Source organism: Panulirus ornatus, chromosome 10 (assembly GCF_036320965.1).
Source record: "Panulirus ornatus isolate Po-2019 chromosome 10, ASM3632096v1, whole genome shotgun sequence".
NCBI lineage: Eukaryota > Metazoa > Arthropoda > Malacostraca > Decapoda > Palinuridae > Panulirus > Panulirus ornatus.
This window is the reverse complement of record NC_092233.1, coordinates 37,077,974-37,100,946: the sequence shown is the minus strand read 5'-3', so window position 1 is coordinate 37,100,946 and position 22,973 is coordinate 37,077,974. Positions and strand designations below refer to the sequence as shown.

General features: G+C 40.2%; 1 protein-coding gene across 1 annotated transcript in view; it reads right to left on the bottom strand.

The window, feature by feature from the left end:
* Positions 1–7,584: 7,584 nt before the first annotated feature.
* CSN6 (COP9 signalosome subunit 6) overlaps positions 7,585–22,973 on the bottom strand; it is a 204,364-nt gene continuing 188,975 nt past the window's right edge. The window contains exon 8 of the mRNA XM_071665791.1: positions 7,585–8,312. Coding sequence (XP_071521892.1) covers positions 8,172–8,312 — 141 coding nt within the window. The 3' untranslated portion in view covers positions 7,585–8,171. The remainder of the gene's footprint in view (positions 8,313–22,973) is intronic.

The following is a 22,973-nucleotide window of genomic DNA, read 5'->3' as shown; positions in this document are numbered from 1 at the left end:
GGACATGTATGTATTTACATGTGTTTGTGGGTGGGTTGGGCCATTCTTTCATCTGTTTCCTTGCGCTACCTCGCTAACGCGGGAGACAGCGATAAAGCAAAATAAATAAACAAATGATTATATCTTATTTTAATTTGCTTTGTCATTGTCTCCCGCGTTAGCCAGGTAGCGCAAGGAAACAGACGAAAAAACAGCCCAACCCAACCGCATACACATGTATATACAAACACGTCCACACACGCAAATATACATACCTATACATCTCAGTGTATACATACATATACACACACACAGACATATACATATATACACATGTACATAATTCATACTGTTTGCCTTTATTCATTCCCATCGCTACCTCGCCACACATGGAATAACAACTCCTCCCCCCCCTCATGTGTGCGAGGTAGTGCTAGGAAAAGACAACAAAGGCCACATTCGTTCACACTCAGTCTCTAGCTCTCATGTAATAGTGCACCGAAACCACAGCTCCCTTTCCAAATCCAGGCCCCACAGAACTTTCCATGGTTTACCACAGACGCTTCACATGCCCTGGTTCAATCCATTGACAGCAGGTCGACCCCGGTATACCACATCATTCCAATTCATTCTGTTCCTTGCACGCCTTTCGCCCTCCTGCATCTTCAGGCCCCGATCACTCAAAATCTTTTTCACTCCATCTTTCCACCTCCAATTTGGTCTCCTACTACTCCTCGTTCCCTCCACCTCCGACACATACATCCTCTCGGTCAATCTTTCCTCACTCATTCTCTCCATTTGACCAAACCATTTCATAAAACCCTCTTCTGCTCTCTCAACCACACTCTTTTTTTACCACACATCACTCTTACCCTTACATTACTTACTCGATCAAACCCTCACACCACATATTGTCCTCAAACATCTCATTTCCATCACATCCACCCTCCTGCACACGACTCTATCCATAGCCCACACCTCGCAACCATACAACATTGTTGGAACCACTATTTCTTCAAACATACCCATTTTTGCTTTCCGAGATAATGTTCTCGACGTCCACATACTCTTCAAGGCTCCCAGAATTTTCGCCCCCTCCCCCACCCTATGATTCACTTCTGCTTCCATGGTTCCATCTGCTGCCAAATCCTTTCCCAGATATCTAAAAGACTTCACTTCCTCCAGTTTTTCTCCATTCAAACTTACCTCCCAATTCACTTGGCCCTCATCCCTACTGTACCTAATAACCTTACTCTTATTCACATTTACTCTTAACTTTCTTCTTTCACACACTTTACCAAACTCAGTCACCAGCTTCTGCCATTTCTCACATGAATCTGCCACCAGCGCTGTATTATCAGCGAACAACAACTAACTCGCTTCCCAAGCTCTCTCATCCACAACAGACTGCATACTTGCCCCTCTTTCCAAAACTCTTGCATTCACCTCCCTAACAATCCCATCCATAAACAAATTAAATAACCATGGAGACATCACACACCCCTGCCGCAAACCTACATTCACTGAGAACCAATCACTTTCTCTCTTCCTACACGTACACATGCCTTATAGCCTCGATAAAAACGTTTCACTACTTCTAACAACTTGCCTCCACACCATATATTCTTAATACCTTCCACAGAGCATCTTTATCAACTGTATCATATGCCTTCTCCAGATCCATAACTGCTACATACAAATCCATTTGCTTTTCTAAGTATTTCTCACATACATTCTTCAAAGCAAACACCTGATCCACACATCCTCTACCACTTCTGAAACCACACTGCTCTTCCCCAATCTGATGCTCTGTACATGCCTTCACCCTCTCAATCAATACCCTCCCATATAATTTCCCAAGAAAACTCAACAAACTTATACCTCTGTAATTTGAACACTCACTTTTATCAATAACCTCTGCCTTTGTACAATGGCACTATGCAAGCATTTTGCCAATCCTCAGGCACCTCACCATGATTCATACATACATTAAATAATCTTACCAACCAGTCAACAATACAGTCACCCCCTTTTTTAATAAATTCCACTGCAATACCATCCAAACCCGCTGCCTTCCCGGCTTTCACCTTCCACAAAGCTTTTACTACCTCTTCTCTGTTTAACAAATCATTCTCCCTAACCCTCTCACTTTGCACACCACCTCAACCAAAACACCCTATATCTGCATCTCTATCATCAAACACATTCAACAAAACTTCAAAATACACACTCCATCTCCTTCTCACATCACCACTACTTGTTATCACTTCCCCATTAGCCCACTTCACTGATGTTCCCATTTGTTCCCTTGTCTTACGCACTTTACTCACCTCCTTCCAAAACATCTTTTTATATTATATATTACATATATGTTGCTTTGTCGCTGTCTCCCGCATTAGCGAGGCAGCACAAGGAAACAGACGAAAGAATGGCCCAACCCACCCACATACACATTTATATATACATACATGTCTACACATGTATATATATGTATACATATATATACACACACAGACATACACATATATACACATGTACATACTTCATACTGTCTGCCTTTATTCATTCCCATCGCCACCCTGCCACACATGAAATAACAACCTCCTCACCCCTCATGTGTGCGAGGTAGCACTAGGAAGGCAACAAAGGCTCCATTCGTTCACACTCAGTCTCTAGCTGTCATGTAATAATGCACTGAAACCACAGCTCCCTTTCCACATCCAGGCCCCACAGAACGTTCCATGGTTTACTCCAGACGCTTCACATGCCCTGGTTCAATACATTGACAGCACGTCAACCCCGGTACACCAGATCATTCCAATTCACTCTGTTCCTTGCACGCCTTTCACCCTCCTCAATGTTCAGGCCCCAATGACTCAAAATCTTTTTCACTCCATCTTTCCACCTCCAATTTGGTCTCCCACTTCTCGTCCCCTCCACCTCAGACACATATATCCTCTTGGTCAATCTTTCCTCACTCATTCTCTCCATGCGACCAAACCATTTCAAAACACCCTCTTCTACTCTCTCAACCACACTCTTTTTATTACCACACATCTCTCTTACCCTATTATTACTTACTCGATCAAACCATCTCACACCACATATTGTCCTCAAACATCTCATTTCCAGCACATCCACCCTCCTCCGCAAAACTCTATCCATAGCCCACGCCTCGCAACCATACAACATTGTTGGAACCACTATTCCTTCAAGCATACCCATTTTTGCTTTCTGAGATAATGTTCTCGACTTCCACACATTCTTCAACGCTCACAAAATTTTCGCCCCTTCCCCACCCTATGATTCACTTCCGCTTCCATGGTTCCATCCGCTGCCAGATCCACTACCAGATATCTAAAACACTTCACTTCCTCCAGTTTTTCTCCATTCAAACTTACTTCCCAATTGACTTGACCCTCAACCCTACTGTACCTAATAACCTTGCTCTTATTCACATTTACTCTCAACCTTCTTCTTTCACACACTTTACCAAACTCAGTCACCAGCTTCCTCAGTTTCTTACATGAATCAGCCACCAGCGCTGTATCATCAACAAACAACAACTGACTCACTTCCCAAGTTCTAAAATTTAATGATACTCTCTCACCCCATCTCTCATTCACCCTCTTTTTCACCTCTTGCACCTTTCTCTTGACCTCGTGCCTCTTTCTTTTATACATCTCCCACTCATTTGCATCATTTCCCTGCAAAAATCGTCCAAATGCCTCTCTCTTCTCTTTCACTAATAATCTTACTTCTTCATCCCACCACTCACTACCCTTTCTAATCTGCCCACCTCCCACGCTTCTCATGCCACAAGCATCTTTTGCGCAAGCCATCACTGCTTCCCTAAATACATCCCATTCCTCCCCCACTCCCCTTACGTCCTTTATTCTCACCTTTTTCTATTCTGTACTCAGTCTCTCCTGGTACTTCCTCACAAGAGTCTCCTTCCCAAGCTCACTAACTTTCACCACTCTCTTCACCCCAACATTCTCTCTTCTTTTCTGAAAACCTCTACAAAATTTCACTTTCACCTCCACAAGATAATAATCAGACATCCCTCCAGTTGCACCTCTCAGCACATCAACATCCAAAAGTCTCTCTTTCGCATGCCTATCAATTAACACATAATCCAATAACACTCTCTGGCCATCTCTCCTACTTATATACGTATACTTATGTATATTTCTCTTTTTAAACCAAGTATTCCCAATCACCAGTCCTTTTTCAGCACATAAATCTACAAGCTCTTCACCATTTCCACTTACAACACTGAACACCCCATATATACCAATTATTCCCTCAACTGCCACATTACTCACCTTTGCATTCAAATCACCCATTACTATAACCTGGTCTCGTGCATCAAAACCACTAACACACTCACTCAGCTTCTCCCAAAACACTTGCCTCTCATGATCTTTCTTCTCATGTCCAGGTTCATATGCACAAATAATCACCCATCTCTATCCATCCACTTTCAGTTTTACCCATATCAATCGAGATTTTACTTTCTTACACTCTATCACATACTCCCACCACTTCTGTTTCAGGAGTAGTGCTACTCCTTCCCTTGTTCTCATCCTCTCACTAACCCCTGGACTTTACTCCCAAGACATTCCCAAACCACTCTGCCCCTTTACCCTGAGCTTCGTTTCACTCAGAGCCAAAACATCCAGGTTCTTTTCCTCAAACATACTACCTATCTCTCCTTTTTTCTCATCTTGGTTACATCCACACACATTACGACACCCCAGTCTGAGCCTTCGAGGAGGATGAGCACTCCCCGCGTGACTCCTTGTTCTACCGTGTGGCAGACCAGTATGCTACCCACTGGACCACAAGGCAACCTTTCTCTTGCACTTTCATTACTTACTCTATCAAACTATGACACATTTTGTCCTCAAACATATCATTTCCAACACATCCACCCTTCTCATCATGTTCTCTTCTATATCCCTTACCTTTCATCCAAACAACCACAATGAAGTTATCATTGCTAAATATCTTTGTATAGTCTTTAAATGGATCAACTCACTTGCTAAATATACCTTTTTTTCTTCCTAGAATGAAATTCAATAAGAGTATTTAAATGATTGCTTTCTTTATAATTATTTTTGCATGTTTCTTGTACAATATTCATTGCAAGAATAATATCAAGTTACAAAAATATACCATATGAACATTATCAACAAATATACTTGAGTCCTAATTTACCACAATTCATTGACTAATGGAAGTGGGTGCAATGAACAATGCAGAGTTTAAATGTACAAGTCAATTGACAGGTGAAGTGGTAGTGTTGAGAAAGATATGGCCTACGTCAATCTTTGAAATCAAGCTTACACTTCATTTTACCACAATACTATTGAAACATTGCTTATCTGAGTTATTAATGGAGAACGACAGTCCTAGATTGCATATAAGAAAGAGTCGCACTATGGAAAGGAAAACCACAGTAAGTCTTTCATGGATAGTCAAGGCCTTGGCTATTGTACTGTAAGGCCTAAGAATGGTGGCTGTTGTTTCATGATTATAAAGTTTGATAATGATTAAAGTTCTTTGTTCTTTTATATCTTTTAGAGTAACATGTATGTTTATTTTTTTTGTGGATTCACTGGCCATGCATTTCAACCTCAGAATTACTTGTGAAATAAGTGATCCAACTGATTATAAGTTGAATGCTTTAATCCCAAACTTTATGATCATTGGCTATTCCAACTCTATGACCATTTTGCCTTTATTTTCTGAATATGAAAATGTTCATTAATCATTCCTGACTATATGCATGTATTATATACGTTGAAAACTTTTTTAAGACTTCTCTGAGATTTTTTTTAGTCTAAGGAGACTTTTAGGGCAATATTTGATGTTATTAGGGGCTTGTGATTCCTAACTTTGTATTTATATCGAAAACCATAAAGACTGACTTCATGCAATGAAGATTCATGTAGTTTTTTGGTCAATACTGCAAAAAATATCGCAACAGTAGTGTACTATCAAATGCTGAAGAAAAAATAAGTCAATGAAATACAGACCAGCCCTCTGGCTGTAGAGTCACTTTATGTTGGTGCTTTATCCACCATTCTCCTACATATGGAAAAAAAATAACAAATTTTGGAATAAAGTCCTTAAGAAAGTTATTACATTCCAAAGTACCATCAAAAAAAGGAAAATTACACACTAACCTTTACTGGCCAGCATAAAGTCACTTGAGGATGGTGCACTTACCTCCATCACCGACCATTCAGTAAGACAATAACAACTGAGAAGTTGGAAGAATTTTCTGCAGGCATTATGGCATCTATATATGCCCCTAGAAAGCAACAGTCTCTTCAACAAATGCTTTGAGTTTTTCTGCTGAGAGTATCCTAAATAAGTATGTAACTGAAAAAATCTTTAAAATAGCACAATTTGTTCATTAAATCATGTAATCTAGTTACAGGGTTTCTTTACTCATTTCTAAAGAAAATCATGAATTAAAGGGTGGATGCATAAAATGAAATCAAGAAAAGTGAGGGAGAAGCCACCTATCACAGTTTAATATCAGTTTGAATGAGGAAGAGCTGACTGATGAAAGAGTTCATGTACTGAATATGGGGGAAAAAAGTGCAATGAGAAGGCAGCAGCTTAGATTATGTAGATTAATGCAATTGAGAAAAGCCAGTATTTGGCTGAGAACTTTAGCGATCAGGAAGGTGAATGTATCATGTACAGAGCCTTACAAGAGGAAGTACTTTATTTTTCCTAACATTACTCAAGCAAAACATGTCTTCCGTGGCCAACGTGGGTGAAAAGTAAAAAAAGGGAAGAAAATTGAACATTAGTGGAACTCGTGTTCCTAGGCTTATTTTGAATGGTAGAAAGGTAGAGAAGAATGAGAATTTTACAACTTTGCTGAATTAGGTTGTCAATATGAAAAGGCAGAAAAAATGTAGCACTGATGGGTAACTTACATAGTTTAGTAGCAGATAGGGAACAAGTAATGAATGGTGCAATCAAGGTGGTATGAAAACTGGACTATGATTGTATCCAAAAGTAAATCACTGTAGAAATGAGGTTAATGAATATGACTGTGCTGTTTTGAGCCATTAATGAAGGCCAAAGGTAATTCAAATGGTCAGATAAAGAATGACTGCGGACTGTCAGTAGTTTTGCATGCTTAGTTGAATGGTGAATGGAGATAGTTTTACCTTTTGATTAAGTAATGTAGAATGAAAACCTGCACACTTCATCATGGTACATGACTAAAGATGTGTGTGAACAATCCAAGAGGAAGTGTATCTAATCCTCAACATCAAGAAACTGTATTAAGGTTATAATCATGGTGTGAGAAATGGAACAATTTAGAAATAAATCCATAAATCTTAGAATATATCATAAAACATTTTCCAAGGATAATGAATGAACTCCTGTACTACTTTTGCTCACATCTTATGGCAATTAGTGAAACATTCTTATTAACTGTTTGCCTTATGAGACACTCAAGCCTGTGAAAAATTGAATATACAAGTTCACTGTTATGTGTGCTGTTCATACAAGCTTTCCATTAAAATGAACTAAAAAATTTTTAATTAGGCTTAAAGAACAAACTCTGGATCAATGTGTAATGCTTTATTTATTTCAATACCTTCAGCTTTTTTTTTAGTATAACATGACATTTCCATTAGCTTCAGAAATGGAAAGAAGTCTTCTGGATTACCAAGCTTAACTGCTGGATTGCTGGTTTATATCTGTTTGCTTAAGCAAGTAAATCCCATTATACCAAAAATACGGTCCAGTCAAAGCAATAATGTGTAACATTTAAGTGAAAATTAGTTTTTGGTTTTGTACAAACATGTATATTCAATATGAGAATTAAAAGTTAAACCACTTCAATTACATATAAGGATTTGAGCTACGTTAATTTAGTACTCACAATCATAAAACAGCCAAGATGATACTCCTAAATGTATGAAAAAAGGGAAATATCCATATACTGGATCTTGTCACATTATAAATGTCATGGCTTAATGTTTCTATAATTTTGAGATAAAGCATCATAATTACATAATACTGACTATTTTCAAAGTATGCAACCACAATTTAAAGATATATCAGCATAAGAATAATTCATTAAGTTATGATTCTGCTCCTGAAGTTTTTTGATATTCAATATAGGCTGAATTTCACAAAAAAAGCTGATCTCAAAAGAAAAGTCCTCGCATGCGACGTCCCATAGCTAATCTTTCATGTAAAAGATTGAATCGGTTGATAAATCGGTTCATGGTGTTGCAGCACTTGGTTATCGTTCCAAGATAAGACATCAATGCTACATCGTTACATTGCTGCAAAAAGAAACTTTTTTAATGTTTATGATATAAAAACAAAATAGTTTGCATCAAATAATCTACATAAAGAACCTGCAACCTGTTGAAAGATGAGTACTACAAAAATTCATCTTGAAACACCAGTAATTCAGTCTGCACACACTGCCCACACCAACTTTCCTTGGTAATGGTCAGTTACTTTTTTTAACCTCTTTGGCACTTGCTATCATTCATCTTACCATAAGTACTCTTCCTAGTGCTACTGCATTACATATGTAAATTTTAATTCGACACAAAGAATCTTAACCTGCTGAATACCCTATAAATCAGCATCCTTATCAATGTACAATTATGAGCTGCACAAAGATTCTATCAAGCTCATTTTACTTATGCACTTAATTTCCTTTATCCGACAATTAAGAATTTGCAATCCATTCAACACCCATTCCTGCTTCAATTTATCCATACTTATGAAAATTTTCACATCCAACTGAAGAATATAATTTCTCAAACTGTATAAATTTTTCCATTTATTCATACATATTTTAGAGGCATATAGATCACTGTGAGTAAAAACCTGAAAGCAATGAACCAGCCTTTTATCTCTCTCAGACTCTTCTTGACAAATCATAACATTTGCATATTTCCTTCACTCAACATTTTTCCAGGTAAATGATTAGATGATAAACAAAATTTTGTCTAATATTCTCAGATACTGTCATAAAGGACAGCCCAGGCAGTTTCCTCAGTGTAATCAACATCTAAATATGCTCCTCTATACCTATAAATTTGTCTACATACTTCCTCACTCAACTGCATCCATTCTACTCTACTTTCATTTTCCACTTTTCCTTTCATTAATTATAAACTCAGATATTTCCTTCCATGTGTCCATGTCATGCATGATATGTAAATCCTCAACTTTATCAACCCTTCCTTTTCATCTCATCTTCAAATTCTCTTTTCTTATCTTATTCACTAATCTTCCACTGAAATCAGTTTTTTTTAATACCTATCTGCAGTTTTCCACCTTAACGAGGATAAGATGAATAACCCTCATGATAAAAATCCACCAGTAGCTCCTTCCTCTTTTACTACTTTTGGAATGTAATAATACAGGAAGGGATTCCTACCCCACCACTCCCACTCCTCTTTGTCAGCATTTACACCATGCACGATATAGGTAGACAGTATTCTTTCTCCCCATCTCCTGGGATAAGGTTTCCTTTAAAAGCAACAACAAAACTACATATAACTCTTTTGTACTCTTTTTTGCCTTCTGTTCAAGCATATTACTTTCTATTTCCAACCTAACACAGTCCATCTTCAGTCCGTGTTTCAATCCCCTATGAAAGATTGGGCTAAACTTTATCATCCAACTGACCAAACCATGCCTGCAAGCTCACATATTCTCAACTCTCTCATGGTCAGAAGTCATGCATAATGCCCATCTAATCAAGGTCTAGCATGTCATGGCATTCATCCATCTGCTAATCGCTAGCACGAGAAATGAGTATAATTTTTGCAATGAAATGTGTTGTAACTGGGATAGTACAATATTTCTACTAAAACCTAAACTTTTCCTTCTCCTTGGAAGCAAGCCCTGATACATCACATCACATCTACCATTTCTAGAGTCTTTGAATCCCTTCTCAACTATTAAGACCTTAAACACCTCAAAGATCAGTCTTCTCTCTGATTACCAGTATGACTTCCAAAAGGCGAGATCCACTGGTCATATTCTTTCTTATCTTACTAATGTCTGGTCATCATCTCTGAAAGATTTTGGGGAGTTGCCCTTGACATATCTAAGGTTTTTGACAGAGTGAAGCATCGGGGTCCCATCTCTAAGCTCCCCTCTTTTGGCTTCCTCTCTCACTTTGCTCCTTTGCATCTAGCTTCCTCTCTGGCTGATCTATCTCTGTGGCTGTTGATGGATTAGTATCCCCCTTTTCTCCATCACCAGCAGTGTTCCTCAAAGTTCTATCCTGTCCCCTCCACCTATTCTCCTTTTTGTTCAACAATTTCCTCTCCACAAATAATCCAATGCACTCATATGCTGACAACTTAACACTGCATTCATCCACACCCTTCAATTCCGCTCCCTCCTCTCTCACTTGATCTGCATCTCCTCTTGAAACAACCTCCTCAATAAACTCAGACTTGGACAGACATTTCAGTGGGGTACACATAATCATATTTAGTTTAATGCCTCCAAGACCCAGTTTCTACCCATCTCCATCAAAAACTTCCCATACCTCTCGTCTCTCCTTTGACAGTTTTGTAATTCCACATCTTGGCTTGGTATTACTGGAACATCCACTCTTTCTTGGAAACCCCAGATTACAGGAATAGCTAAGTCTGCCTCTAAGAAACTGGGTGTCCTGTTTAGATATCGAAACTTCTCATTTGAACAGTTGATCTGTTGATACAAGGGATTGATCTGCCCTTGTATGGAGTACTGCTCTCACACTTGGGGTCGATCTAGCTCTGCATCCTTACTTGACAGAGTTGAGTCAAAAGCAATCTGCCTTATAAAATGTCCCAGGCTAACTTCCAAACTTGATCCCCTTGCCCTATGCAGCAATGTTGGTTCACTAGGTAGACCACACAACACTTGGCAAGCTGCTGCATCACATGATTATTGTGTGGCCATCAGCAACTCAAAGGTAGGTCATTTTGATATCTACTTCTTTCCCTACATGTCAAAGCTTTGGAACTCTCTACCCTCTCATGTTTTTTCCCAATAACCATAACCTGAGACATTTCAAAAGACAAATTTTTCACTTTCTCAAAAATTCATAAATACTTTCCCTTGTCTTTCCTTTTCCTGTTTCATAATTCTCTCTATATTTCAATTACCTGGCCTTGATGTGGACTTCTGTCCATGACTGGAGCCTTCAACAAAAAAAATAAAATTGAACATATAATCTTGAGTTGAAAAAATTAACTAAATGCATAATTACATATGCAGCAATTGGGAGGTAAGTTTGAATGGAGAAAAACTGGAGGAAGTGAAATGTTTTAGATATCTGGGAGTGGATCTGGCAGCGGATGGAACCATGGAAGTGGAAGTGAATCACAGGGTGGGGGAGGGGGCGAAAATTCTGGGACCCTTGAAGAATGTGTGGAAGTCAAGAACATTATCTCGGAAAGCAAAAATGGGTATGTTTGAAGGAATAGTGGTTCCAACAATGTTGTATGGTTGCGAGGCGTGGGCTATGGATAGAGTTGTGCACAGGAAGGTGGATGTGCTGGAAATGAGATGTTTGAGGACAATATGTGGTGTGAGGTGGTTTGATCGAGTAAGTAATAAAAGGGTAAGAGAGATGTGTGGTAATAAAAAGAGTGTGGCTGCGAGGGCAAAGGAGGGTGTTTTGAAATGGTTTGGTCATATGGAGAGAATGAGTGAGGAAAGATTGACAAACAGGATGTGTCAAAGGTGGAGGGAACGAGAAGCGGGAGACCAAATTGGAGGTGGAAAGATGGAGTGAAAAAGATTTTGAGTGATCAGGGCCTGAACATGCAGGAGGGTGAAAGGAATAGAGTGAATTGGAACGATGTGGTATACTGGGGTCGACGTGCTGTCAATGGATTGAACCAGGGCATGTGAAGCGTCTGGGGTAAACCATGGAAAGTTCTGAGGGGCCTGGATGTGGAAAGGGAGCTGTGGTTTCGGTGCATTATTACATGACAGCTAGAGACTGAGTATGAACGAATGGGGCCTTTGTTGTCTGTTCCTAGCGCTACCTCGCACACATGAGGGGGAGGGGGTTGTTATTTCATGTGTGGCGAGGTGGCAATGGGAATGAATAAAGGCAGACAGTATGAACTATGTACATGTGTATATATGTATATGTCTGTGTGTGTATATATATGTATACGTTGAGATGTATAGGTATGTATATTTGCGTGTGTGGACGTGTATGTATATACATGCGTATGTGTGTGGGTTGGGCCATTCTTTCGTCTGTTTCCTTGTGCTACCTCGCTAACGCGGGAGACAGACAAAGCAAAATAAATAAATATTGTTTATACAAAAATATAAGGATAAGCCAGAAACAACAGCCTTTACATAATCATAGAGAAATCATAAGTGAACAAGATGGCAATAAACGGAGTGGAAGGAAGATGGGAAGATGAAATTCACAAGGATGGGTGGTAAAGAGATGCGGCTAGTTGCCAAAAATGAGCAAAACTGTTCTGATAAGAGAATATTCATATAAACAATAGTGATGCAAATTTAAACTGAACTTTTTGTGACCTGCAATCAATCAAATAACATTTGCTTTGTAAACCTTGGGAGGGTGAATAAGATCAAACATGGATTGCATATGAAAACCTTGAGCAAGTTAAGACCATCAAAACTTGCCCAACTTTTCTATGTATCTACTTATATCTCTGATCCCTGCTTCCTCCTGAAACTCTCACAAGGGAATGGCCAAGGCAACAGAGTCTCCATAAATAGTAAACTCCAATGGCACTTCTCAGCCTTTAGTGCCTCACCCTTAACAGGCCACTGGTAGAGGGCAACTCTAGTACAGTGTTTGCTGAGGCTCCAACCTAACATTTCTACTGACTACATCCATCAAGTGCTCCTGTCTAATGTTCCTATCAACTTCTTCTCTCTAAGGTTTCTACCTGATGCACCTGCCTAAATGTTCCTTTCTAATACTACTATCTGTTACTCCTAACATTCTGCCAGAAGACAGGGCTAGTGCATAGTGTTCACCGCAGGAAAATGTCGATTTACAAAGAATGAGCTCTGGAAGTTAAGTGCTGTTAAGTGTTATGTGTGTGACAAGAAGAGATTGTATGATTGTGGACAGAATGTCAATAGTCCACATGTGGGCAAGGCAGAGAAAAAAGGCAGCTACCTTGTTCAGAGGAATGCAACTTGACAAGTACTGAAGTGCTGGCTCACTACACAACCAAGCAGGTAACCCCCCTGGTTATTGGCTACCTACCTAGAACTACCTACAACCTGCTACCCAACTACTAACACTAACAAATATCTCAACATCCTTTCCTTCATTATCATTGAAAATCTTACACAAGTATCAGAAGTTATAAAACCTCCACTGCCCTCTACTGTTATCTACAAGCATCTGGGAATCAATCTTTGGTCAAATAATACCCTGGTCTTGAAAGCATTCTTAGTTTCAATTCCATTTTACACACTCCCTGTATCTAACAAATTATCTTGTAGTTCTGCTTGCCAATTAACACAATATTGTCCAAATACAAATTAAACCCTCAACTCATGAAGTAGGTTTCCTTTCCAATCCTGTGAATCTCTTTCTAACTGATTAAATATGAATCTAACCTTATAATTTCAGACATTAATAGCCCAATAAAAATAATAACTTCATACGTATATTTCTTCCACTCCTTTGATAAAGTGTAAAGGATTTAAAGATGTTTCAGCATAACAATCTACAGAGTACAGAAGTAAAGTCTGTGTCATGTGAGTTGCCACAGTGCATGTTCTATAGCTTATTCTACCCATACAGAAAAACTGGTGACAAATTATAAGCATACTCTATCATGTAATACATCTTTACTTATTTTCTTATAATCAATGTGATTCATTAATTATTTTCTTAAACACCAAAATCACAAAATTCTCAAAAATTTTCAGCTGCACCAATCATACACAGTGTTGCTAAGGTCACGTAGGTGGTGGCACTGACTCCCCTCATGTTAGAAACATCTGTATCAACTTTGTCAAATTCCAGTGCTGATGGAGTCAATGTCTAAAAAATTACCCTCCACATGATCAAGAGACATATCGTCTTCAAGCAATTCAGGATAATCATCTGCCTAGTTCTCTAAATCTACATACCTAAGAGCTAATTAATTCACTTGGCAGCCATCCAAGCTCAAGGCAGCATTGAAACAGAGCATGAAACTCATGCAAATTTGTCTAAAGTTGTCTGGCTAGTATGGATATCAGTCTCAAGGAGTTAAGGGACTAACCACCTTCCAATTCTAATCTCTCTCTCTCTCTCTCTCTCTCTCTCTCTCTCTCTCTCTCTCTCTATATATATATATATATATATATATATATATATATATATATCCATAAACAAATTAAACAACCCTGGAGACATCACACACCCCGGCCGCAAACCTACATTCACTGAGAACCAATCACTTTCCTCTCTTCCTACACGTACACATGCCTTACATCCTCAATAAAAACTTTTCACTGCTTCTAACAACTTGCCTCCCACACCATATATTCTTAATACCTTCCACAGAGCATCTCTATCAACTCTATCATATGCCTTCTCCAGATCCATAAATGCTACATACAAATCCATTTGCTTTTCTAAGTATTTCTCACATACATTCTTCAAAGCAAACACCTGAGCCACACATCCTCTACCACTTCTGAAACCACACTGCTCTTCCTCAATCTGATGCTCTGTACATGCCTTCACCCTCTCAATCAATATCCTCCCATATAATTTACCAGGAATACTCAACAAACTTATACCTCTGTAATTTGAGCACTCACTCTTATCCCCTTTGCCTTTGTACAATGGCACTATGCACGCATTCCGCCAATCCTCAGGCACCTCACCATGAGTCATACATACATTAAATAACCTTACCAACCAGTCAACAATACAGTCACCCCCTTTTTTAATAAATTCCACTGCAATACCATCCAAACCTGCTGCCTTGCTGGCTGTCATCTTCCGCAAAGCTTTTACTACCTCTTCTCTGTTTACCAAATCAACAATGGAAGTAAGGGGAGTGGGGGAGGAATGGGATGTATTTAGGGAATCAGTGATGGGTTGTGCAAAAGATGCTTGTGGCATGAGAAGAGTGGGAGGTGGGTTGATTAGAAAGGGTAGTGAGTGGTGGGATGAAGAAGTAAGAGTATTAGTGAAAGAGAAGAGAGAGGCAGTTGGACGATTTTTGCAGGGAAAAAATGAAATTGAGTGGGAGATGTATAAAAGAAAGAGACAGGAGGTCAAGAGAAAGGTGCAAGAGGTGAAAAAAAGGGCAAATGAGAGTTGGGGTGAGAGAGTATCATTAAATTTTAGGGAGAATAAAAAGATGTTCTGGAAGGAGGTAAATAAAGTGCGTAAGACAAGGGAGCAAATGGGAACTTCAGTGAAGGGCGCAAATGGGGAGGTGAAAACAAGTAGTGGTGATGTGAGAAGGAGATGGAGTGAGTATTTTGAAGGTTTGTTGAATGTGTTTGATTATAGAGTGGCAGATATAGGGTGTTTTGGTCGAGGTGGTGTGCAAAGTGAGAGGGTTAGGGAAAATATATATATATATATATATATATATATATATATATATATATATATATATATATATATATATATATATATATATGATAGAGTTGATAGAGATGCTCTGTGGAAGGTATTAAGAATATATGGTGTGGGAGGCAAGTTGTTAGAAGCAGTGAAAAGTTTTTATCGAGGATGTAAGGCATGTGTACGTGTAGGAAGAGAGGAAAGTGATTGGTTCTCAGTGAATGTAGGTTTGCGGCAGGGGTGTGTGATGTCTCCATGGTTGTTTAATTTGTTTATGGATGGGGTTGTAAGGGAGGTAAATGCAAGAGTCCTGGAAAGAGGGGCAAGTATGAAGTCTGTTGGGGATGAGAGAGCTTGGGAAGTGAGTCAGTTGTTGTTCGCTGATGATACAGCGCTGGTGGCTGATTCATGTGAGAAACTGCAGAAGCTGGTGACTGAGTTTGGTAAAGTGTGTGGAAGAAGAAAGTTGAGAGTAAATGTGAATAAGAGCAAGGTTATTAGGTACAGTAGGGGTGAGGGTCAAGTCAATTGGGAGGTGAGTTTGAATGGAGAAAAACTGGAGGAAGTGAAGTGTTTTAGATATCTGGGAGTGGATCTGTCAGCGGATGGAACCATGGAAGCGGAAGTGGATCATAGGGTGGGGGAGGGGGCGAAAATTTTGGGAGCCTTGAAAAATGTGTGGAAGTCGAGAACACTATCTCGGAAAGCAAAAATGGGTATGTTTGAGGGAATAGTGGTTCCAACAATGTTGTATGGTTGCGAGGCGTGGGCTATGGATAGAGATGTGCGCAGGAGGATGGATGTGCTGGAAATGAGATGTTTGAGGACAATGTGTGGTGTGAGGTGGTTTGATCGAGTAAGTAACGTAAGGGTAAGAGAGATGTGTGGAAATAAAAAGAGCGTGGTTGAGAGAGCAGAAGAGGGTGTTTTGAAATGGTTTGGGCACATGGAGAGAATGAGTGAGGAGAGATTGACCAAGAGGATATATGTGTCGGAGGTGGAGGGAACGAGGAGAAGAGGGAGACCAAATTGGAGGTGGAAAGATGGAGTGAAAAAGATTTTGTGTGATCGGGGCCTGAACATGCAGGAGGGTGAAAGGAGGGCAAGAAATAGAGTGAAGTGGAGTCATGTGGTATACAGGGGTTGACGTGCTGTCAGTGGATTGAAGCAAGGCATGTGAAGCGTCTGGGGTAAACCATGGAAAGCTGTGTAGGTATGTATATTTGCGTGTGTGGACGTGTGTATGTACATGTGTATGGGGGGGGGGGGTTGGGCCATTTCTTTCGTCTGTTTCCTTGCGCTACCTCGCAAACGCGGGAGACAGCGACAAAGTATAAAAAAAAAAAAAAAAAAAAAAAAAAAAAAAAATATATATCCCTGGGGATAGGGGAGCAAGAATACTTCCCACGTATTCCCTGCGTGTCGTAGAAGGCGACTAAAAGGGGAGGGAGTGGGGGGCTGGAAATCCTCCCCTCTCGTTTTTTTTTAGTTTTCCAAAAGAAGGAACAGAGAATTGGGCCAGGTGAGGGTAGTCCCTCAAAGGCCCAGTCCTCTGTTCTTAACGCTACCTCGCTAATGCGGGAAATGGCGAATAGTTTGAAAAAAAAAAAAAAAAAAATATATATATATATATATATATATATATATATATATATATATATATATATACATATATATATATATATATATATATGTGTGTGTGTATGTGTGTATATGTGCGTATGTATGTGTGTATATATATATATATATATATATATATATATATATATATATATATATATATATATATATATATATATATATTATCCCTGGGGATAGGGGATTAAGAATACTTCCCACGTATTCCCTGCGTGTCGTAAAAGGTGACTAAAAGGGGAGGCAGCGGGGGGCTGGAAATCCTCCCCTCTCGTTTTTTTTTAATTTTCCACAAGAAGGAACAGAGGGGGCCAGGTGAGGATATTCCAAAAAAGGCCCAGTCCTCTGTTCTTAACGCTACCTCGCTAACGCGGGAAATGGCGAATAGTTTAAAAGAAAGAAAAAATATATATATATATATATATATATGCATTTATATGTATATTATCCCTGGGGATAGGGGTGAAAGAATACTTCCCACGCATTCCTCGCGTCTCGTAGAAGGCGACTAGCGGGGACGGAAGCGGGGGGCCAGAAATCCTCCCCTCCTTGTATATTTTTTAACTTTCTAAAATGGGAAACAGAAGAAGGAGTCACGCGGGGAGTGCTCATCCTCCTCGAAGGCTCAGACTGGGGTGTCTAAATGTGTGTGGATGTAACCAAGATGTGAAAAAAGGAGAGATACGTAGTATGTTTGAGGAAAGGAACCTGGATGTTTTGGCTCTGAGTGAAACGAAGCTCAAGGGTAAAGGGGAAGAGTGGTTTGGGAATGTCTTGGGAGTAAAGTCAGGGGTTAGTGAAAGGACCAGAGCAAGGGAAGGAGTAGCAGTACTCCTGAAACAGGAGTTGTGGGAGTACATGATAGAATGTAGGAAAGTAAATTCTCGATTAATATGGGTAAAACTGAAAGTTGATGGAGAGAGATGGGTGATTATTGGTGCATATGCACCTGGGCATGAGAAGAAAGATCATGAGAGGCAAGTGTTTTGGGAGCAGCTGAATGAGTGTGTTAGTGGTTTTGATGCACGAGACCGGGTTATAGTGATGGGTGATTTGAATGCAAAGGTGAGTAATGTGGCAGTTGAGGGAATAATTGGTATACATGGGGTGTTCAGTGTTGTAAATGGAAATGGTGAAGAGCTTGTAGATTTATGTGCTGAAAAAGGAGTGGTGATTGGGAATACCTAGTTTAAAAAGTGAGATATACATAAGTATAAGTATGTAAGTAGGAGAGATGGCCAGAGAGTGTTATTGGATTACGTGTTAATTGACAGGCCCGTGAAGGAGAGACTTTTGGATGTTAATCAGCTGAGAAGTGCAACTGGAGGGATGTCTGATCATTATCTTGTGGAGACTAAGGTGAAGATTTGTATGGGTTTTCAGAAAAGAAGAGTGAATGTTGGGGTGAAGTGGGTGGTGAGAGTAAGTGAGCTTGGGAAGGAGACTTGTGTGAGGAAGTACCAGGAGAGACTGAGTACAGAATGGAAAAAGGTGAGAACAATGGAAGTAAGGGGGGTGGGGGAGGAATGGGATGTATTTAGGGAATCAGTGATGGACTGCACAAAAGATGCTTGTGGAATGAGAAGAGTGGGAGGTGGGTTGATTAGAAAGGGTAGTGAGTGGTGGGATGAAGAATTAAGATTATTAGTATAAGAGAAGAGAGAGGCATTTGGACGATTTTTGCAGGGAAAAAATGCAATTGAGTGGCAGATGTAAAAAAGAAAGACACAGGAGGTCAAGAGAAAGGTGCAAGAGGTGAAAAAGAGGGCAAATGAGAGTTGGGGTGAGAGAGTATCATTAAATTTTAATGAGAATAAAAAGATGTTCTGGAAGGAGGTAAATAAAGTGCGTAAGACAAGGGAGCAAATGGGAACTTCAGTGAAGGGCGCAAATGGGGAGGTGATAACAAGTAGTGGTGATGTGAGAAAGAGATGGAGTGAGTATTTTGAAGGTTTGTTGAATGTGTTTGATGATAGAGTGGCAGATATAGGGTGTTTTGGTCGAGGTGGTGTGCAAAGTGAGAGGGTTAGGGAAAATGATTTGGTAAACAGAGAAGAGGTAGTAAAAGCTTTGCGGAAGATGAAAGCCGGCAAGGCAGCAGGTTTGGATGGTATTGCAGTGGAATTTATTAAAAAAGGGGGTGACTGTATTATTGACTGGTTGGTAAGGTTATTTAATGTATGTATGACTCATGGTGAGGTGCCTCGGGATTGGCGGGATGCGTGCATAGTGCCATTGTACAAAGGCAAAGGGGATAAGAGTGAGTGCTCAAATTTCAGAGGTATAAGTTTGTTGAGTATTCCTGGTAAATTATATGGGAGGGTATTGATTGAGAGGGTGAAGGCATGTACAGAGCATCAGATTCGGGAAGAGCAGTGTGGTTTCAGAAGTGGTAGAGGATGTGTGGATCAGGTGTTTGCTTTGAAGAATTTTTTTTTTTTTTTTTTTTTTTTTTTTGCTTTGTCGCTGTCTCCCGCGTTTGCGAGGTAGCGCAAGGAAACAGACGAAAGAAATGGCCCAACCCACCCCCATACATATGTATATACATACGTCCACACACGCAAATATACATACCTACACAGCTTTCCATGGTTTACCCCAGACGCTTCACATGCCTTGATTCAATCCACTGACAGCACGTCAACCCCAGTATACCACATCGCTCCAATTCACTCTATTCCTTGCCCTCCTTTCACCCTCCTGCATGTTCAGGCCCCGATTACACAAAATCTTTTTCACTCCATCTTTCCATCTCCAATTTGGTCTCCCTCTTCTCCTCGTTCCCTCCACCTCCGACACATATATCCTCTTGGTCAATCTTTCCTCACTCATTCTCTCCATGTGCCCAAACCATTTCAAAACACCCTCTTCTGCTCTCTCAACCACGCTCTTTTTATTTCCACACATCTCTCTTACCCTTATGATACTTACTCGATCAAACCACCTCACACCACACATTGTCCTCAAACATCTCATTTCCAGCACATCCATCCTCCTGCGTACAACTCTATCCATAGTCCACGCCTCGCAACCATACAACATTGTTGGAACCACTATTCCTTCAAACATACCCATTTTTGCTTTCCGAGATAATGTTCTCAACTTCCACACATTCTTCAAGGCTCCCAGAATTTTCGCCCCCTCCCCCCACCCTATGATCCACTTCCGCTTCCATGTTTCCATCCGCTGCCAGATCCACTCCCAGATATCTAAAACACTTCACTTCCTCCAGTTTTTCTCCATTCAAACTCACCTCCCAATTGACTTGACCCTCAACCCTACTGTACCTAATAACCTTGCTCTTATTCACATTTACTCTTAACTTTCTTCTTTCACACACTTTACCAAACTCAGTCACCAGCTTCTGCAGTTTCACACATGAATCATCCACAAGCGCTGTATCATCAGCGAACAACAACTGACTCACTTTCCAAGCTCTCTCATCCCCAACAGACTTCATACTTGCCCCTCTTTCCAAAACTCTTGCATTTACCTCCCTAACAACCCCATCCATAAACAAATTAAACAACCATGGAGACATCACACACCCCTGCCGCAAACCTACATTCACTGAGAACCAATCACTTTCCTCTCTTCCTACACATACACATGCCTTACATCCTCGATAAAAACCTTTCACTGCTTCTAACGACTTGCCTCCCACACCATATATTCTTAATACCTTCCACAGAGCATCTCTATCAACTCTATCATATGCCTTCTCCAGATCCATAAATGCTGCATACAAATCCATTTGCTTTTCTAAGTATTTCTCACATACATTCTTCAAAGCAAACACCTGATCCACACATCCTCTACCACTTCTGAAACCACACTGCTCTTCCCCAATCTGATGCTCTGTACATGCCTTCACCCTCTCAATCAATACCCTCCCATATAATTTGCCAGAAATACTCAACAAACTTATACCTCTGTAATTTGAGCACTCACTCTTATCCCCTTTGCCTTTGTACAATGGCACTATGCACGCATTCCGCCAATCCTCAGGCACCTCACCATGAGTCATACATACATTAAATAACCTTACCAACCAGTCAACAATACAGTCACCCCCTTTTTTAATAAATTCCACTACAATACCATCCAAACCTGCTGCCTTGCCGGCTTTCATCTTCCTCAAAGCTTTTACTACCTCTTCTCTGTTTACCAAATCATTTTCCCTAACCCTCGCACTTTGCACACCACCTCGACCAAAACACCCTATATCTGCCACTCTATCATCAAACACATTCAACAAACCTTCAAAATACTCACTCCATCTCCTTCTCACATCACCACTACTTGTTATCACCTCCCCATTTGCGCCCTTGTCTTACGCACTTTATTTACCTCCTTTCAGAACATCTTTTTATTCTCCCTAAAATTTAATGATACTCTCTCACCCCAACTCTCATTTGCCCTTTTTTTCACCTCTTGCACCTTTCTCTTGACCTCCTGTCTCTTTCTTTTATACATCTCCCACTCAATTTCATTTTTTCCCTGCAAAAATCGTCCAAATGCCTCTATCTTCTCTTTCACTAATACTCTTACTTCTTCATCCCTCCACTCACTACCCTTTCTAATCAACCCATCTCCCACTCTTCTCATGCCACAAGCATCTTTTGCGCAATCCATCACTGATTCCCTAAATACATCCCATTCCTCCCCCAATCCCCTTACTTCCATTGTTCTCACCTTTTTCCATTCTGTACTCAGTCTCTCCTGGTACTTCCTCACACAAGTCTCCTTCCCAAGCTCACTTACTCGCACCACCCTCTTCACCCCAACATTCACTCTTCTTTTCTGAAAACCCATACAAATCTTCACCTTAGCCTCCACAAGATAATGATCAGACATCCCTCCAGTTGCACCTCTCAGCACATTAACATCCAAAAGTCTCTCTTTCGCGCGCCTGTCAATTAACACGTAATCCAATAACGCTCTCTGGCCATCTCTCCTACTTACATAAGTATACTTATGTATATCTCGCTTTTTAAACCAGGTATTCCCAATCATCAGTCCTTTTTCAGCACATAAATCTACAAGCTCTTCACCATTTCCATTTACAACACTGAACACCCCATGTATACCAATTATTCCCTCAACTGCCACATTACTCACCTTTGCATTCAAATCACCCATCACTATAACCCGGTCTCGTGAATCAAAACCACTAACACACTCATTCAGCTGCTCCCATAACACTTGCCTCTCTTGATCTTTCTTCTCATGCCCAGGTGCATATGCACCAATAATCACCCATCTCTCTCCATCAACTTTCAGTTTTACCCATATTAATCGAGAATTTACTTTCTTACATTCTATCACATACTCCCACAACTCCTGTTTCAGGAGTATTGCTACTCCTTCCCTTGCTCTTGTCTTCTCACTAACCCCTGACTTTACTCCCAAGACCTTCCCAAACCACTCTTCCCCTTTACCCTTGAGCTTCGTTTCACTCAGAGCCAAAACATCCAGGTTCCTTTCCTCAAACATACTACCTATCTCTCCTTTATTCACATCTTGGTTACATCCACACACATTTAGGCACCCCAATCTGAGACTTCGAGGAGGATGAGCACTCCCCACGTGACTCCTTCTTCTGTTTCCCATTTTAGAAAGTTAAAAAAGTACAAGGAGGGGAGGATTTCCGGCCCCCTGCTCCCATCCCCTCTAGTCGCTTTCTACGACACGCGAGGAATGCGTGGGAAGTATTCTTTCACCCCTATCCCCAAGGATAATATATATATATATATATATA